This window comes from Henckelia pumila, chromosome 4 (genome assembly GCF_033568475.1).
Source record: "Henckelia pumila isolate YLH828 chromosome 4, ASM3356847v2, whole genome shotgun sequence".
NCBI lineage: Eukaryota > Viridiplantae > Streptophyta > Magnoliopsida > Lamiales > Gesneriaceae > Henckelia > Henckelia pumila.
The window spans coordinates 79279891-79283898 of record NC_133123.1 but is presented as its reverse complement, the minus strand read 5'-3'; the positions used below and the strand labels follow the sequence as shown (position 1 = coordinate 79283898).

The following is a 4008-nucleotide window of genomic DNA, read 5'->3' as shown; positions in this document are numbered from 1 at the left end:
CCTTTTTAATTCCTTGGACCCTTAGCCTAACAAGCTTATCCAAACGTGTATGCCCCCTTGATGTTCTTGTTGACTCCGTTTCTGTAGATTCCATTGTTGTTTGACCCTCGCAACTATTGTTAGTGGCAGCATATGAAATACTCTCTTTAGAATTCTCAATCCTCGCCAATCTCTTTTCATGAGCTGCCATAGTGTCAATTCTAGAATATAGTCAAGTTCCTTGATACCCCATTTCCTGAAAAAGACAGCAAATTGTTAGGAATTTGAATTACAAAGAATAAAAAGCGAGAATGAAGACAAACGACAGTTATATCACAATAAAAATAAATATGATAAAATAGATCAGCAACCAAAATCTAAACACAAGTAAAACAATAGATTACACTTAATTATTGTCAACCCATGTCCTATCACAGTCTTCACGAACGCACGATTGTTCATTTTCATCTACCCCGTCAACATCCATTGATTCCATTGACATAAACTCTTTTGTGGAACACTGATAGTGGATTGTAGCATTTTCCAACTCATCACCATTTATGTTTTCCATGTAATCCCTGGTAGGAGTGGCAAGTACAACATGCCATCTAGGATCTTGAGGATCTTCAATGTAGAATACCTGCTTTGCTTGTCTGCCCAAGATAAAAGAGTCAGATTTGAATCCAATTCTGTTGAGGTTTACCAACGTGAAACCAAGTTCATCAACTTTAATACCGTTATTATTCTCAACTCAATTACATTTAAACATTGGAACTTGAAAATTGTGATAATCGAGTTCCCAAATTTCTTGTATAACTCCACAAAAAGTCATGTCCGACACAATCGGATTTTTGTCCTTTGCACTAGCAACTTGCATTGTTTTTGCGACTAAGCTTACTCCAGAGTTTTGAACAACTCGTGTATCATCGCTCTCTTTTGTATGATAAGTAACTCCATCAATCAAATAACTAGAGTACTTTAACACTTGATTGCTAGGTCCACGCACTATCCACTTCAATCTTTCTGATATTTGAAAAGTGGAATTGCCTACTGCTCGCACACGATCACGTAACCAGACAATAAATGTCCGGTTATGCTCATCTTGTAACCATTTTTTGGACTTAGCTTTATTAGGAAAGCTTGAGTTCAAAAACTCCATGTGCTCCCTAATGAAATGATCATGAATAAATTAACTATTAGACTACTATTACTTAATTGGTAGAACATAAGAACAATGCAATAAAATATCAATAAGTAAGAGAAATTACTCGATATAAGGGTCAACGTCAACATCATTCTCCAAAACATAAAGATGTGCTTGATGCAACTCATCATGACAAGTTGAGTGTACTACTGAGCTAGAAAGAGGCCTAGTAAGTTGTACTTGTTGATCTCTTGATGGGATCCCAATTGTATGCACACTAGACATGTAATCAGAGCAAAATTCCACAGCCTCTTCAGCAATATAACATTCGGCTATACACCCTTCAGGACGATTGTGATTTCGAACATACCCTTTCAAGATCTTCATGAATCTTTCAAATGGGTACATTTGCTTATACCAAACCGGTCCACACAATTTGACCTCTTGCACAAGATAGACCGTTAAATGAACCATTATATCAAAAAAAGATGGGGAAAAATATTTTTCAAGCAAACACAACAGTGTCACAATCTCTCTTTGCAGATCATTCAACTTCGAGACATCTATCACTTTATTACATAACACGTTGAAGAAGCCACACAACCGAGTGATGGTGTATCTAACATGTTTAGGCAAGATACCACGGATGGCGACTGGAAGCAATTGTTGCATCAAAGTGTGATAGTCGTGTGACTTAAGGCCAACAAATTTCAAGTCTTTCATCGACACCAGATTTTTAACATTGGATGAATAACCTATAGGGACCTTTATTCCAGACAAACAATTGCAAACTTTTTTTTTCTCATCCCTACTTAGTGTATAACAGGCCGCTGGCAAAAAAGTTTTCTTCTCCCCCATCTTTGGTTCCAAATCAATCCTCAAATTCATCTCCACAAGGTCTAGTCTTGCAGCTACTCCATCTTTTGATTTTCCAGGAATGTCAAGCAAAGTACCAATCAGACTCTCACACACATTTTTTTCAATGTGCATCACATCAAGAACATGCCAAACATGTAGATGTTTCCAATACTCAAGTTCAAAGAATATAGATTTCTTTTTCCAGCATGATACAACTTCACCTTGCATTGTTTGCTTCCTACTCGCTTTTCCAGAACAATAATTAATTCTTTCAACTCGCTCCAAAATTTCATGCCCAGTTAAAGGTTTCGGTGCGGGATTAAGCTCAAGTTTCCCATTGAATGCTTTTTTTTGCCTTCGATAAGGATGATTTGTAGGAAGAAATCTTCTATGCCCTGTATAACTAATTTTTCTACTATGCTTTAACCTTGTCGAATATGTTTCTTCACCACAAATAGGACATGCACAATATCCTTTAACAACACAACCTGACAGGTTCCCGTATGCAGGAAAATCATTAATTGTCCATAGCAAGACAGCCCTAAGCAAGAAATTTTCTTCTCGACGTGCATCATATGCATCAACACCTATATCCCATAATTTTTTCAAGTCATCGATCAAAGGTGCTAAGTAAACGTCAATATCATTTCCTGGTTGTTTAGGACCAGAAATCAACAATGTCAGCATCATAAATTTTCTCTTCATACAAAACCATGGAGGAAGGTTGTAAGTGATCATCACAACTGGCCAACAACTATATGCAGAACTCATCAAACTATGAGGATTGATCCCGTCTGCTGATAAGGCCAATCTAAGATTTTTGGGTTCAGCAGCAAAATCTGGCCACTTGTGATCCACTACTTTCCAAGCGGGCGCATCAGCCGGATGACGCAAGTATCCGTCAAGTACTCTTTTATCAGCATGCCAAGTTAACTCCTTACATATCTCCTTATTCCGAAACAATCTTTGAAATCTTGGAATAGGTGGGAAGTACCAAAGGACCTTTGCAAGAACTCCATTTAATGTAGCTTTTTTACCCAACTTCCACCTTGATGTCCCACAAACAGGACAATTAGTCAAATTCTCGTACTCTTTTCGATATAAGATGCAATCATTAGGGCAAGCATGAATTTTCACAAAATTCATCCCTAATGCACATAAGCTTTTCTTTGCATCATACAACGATGAAGGTAATTCATTCTCATTAGGAAGCATTTCTCCAAGCAAACTTAGTAAGTCTGTGAAACTTTTATCACTCTAACTATATCTTGCCTTCAAGTTATACAATTTCACAAGTGCAGATAATTTGGTAAATTTGGAACACGCAGGATATAAAGGTTTATCAGCATCTTCAAGTACCTTATGAAATTGGTTTGGATTCTCTGCATAACTATCAAATGCATCATGTACCTTATCAATAGGTTCCTCGGCAAAAGATTTTTGTTCATCTCTCATTGAGTTATTGATCGTATATCCTTCACCATGCCAAATCCATTTATGGTATGTTAAATCTATACCATTAAAACACAAATGTGCCCTTATAATGTCAACATTTCTCTTCTGCAGATTACCATATCTTGTACATGGGCAAGGTATTTTATTCGGATCAGTAGCGTTCCGCAATGCAAACTGCAAGAAAGACTCTACCCCAACCTCATATTCATGTGACAACCTATTCTTTGACATCCAGTCTTTGTCCATTTTTTAATATCAGCCCAAAACGCATCAAAATCTACCTTCAAAAAATTATACATTAGGCAACAAGTTCAAAACATTGATTTCATTTGGTTCACAACAGAAAGTTCGAAAGTAATATAATGAAATATTATTCAAGTGACTTTTTTAAGTCATTTTATAATGAAATATCATATGAAATTTGACCAGTTAGATAACTAAAATCATGACTAGGGGATGACCATTTTTTTTCTTAATAACATGGTATTGATTAAGTGCATGCAATCTTATTAATTAAATTAAATTATTTAAATGCATCAAATCACATCGAAGGAATTCCTTGGCTGGCTTTC

The 4008-nt window shown here is 36.3% G+C and overlaps 1 protein-coding gene across 1 annotated transcript; it reads right to left on the bottom strand.

Annotated features, from left to right (window-relative positions):
* Positions 1 to 211: 211 nt before the first annotated feature.
* LOC140861316 (uncharacterized) lies at positions 212 to 3196 on the bottom strand. Its single transcript, XM_073264325.1, has 4 exons — positions 1248 to 3196; positions 747 to 1145; positions 401 to 632; positions 212 to 235 (listed from the first exon to the last, which is right to left on the bottom strand). The coding sequence occupies exons 1-4, from the start codon at positions 3194 to 3196 to the stop codon at positions 212 to 214; spliced, it is 2604 nt and encodes an 867-aa protein (XP_073120426.1).
* Between the last annotated feature and the right edge of the window lie 812 nt (positions 3197 to 4008).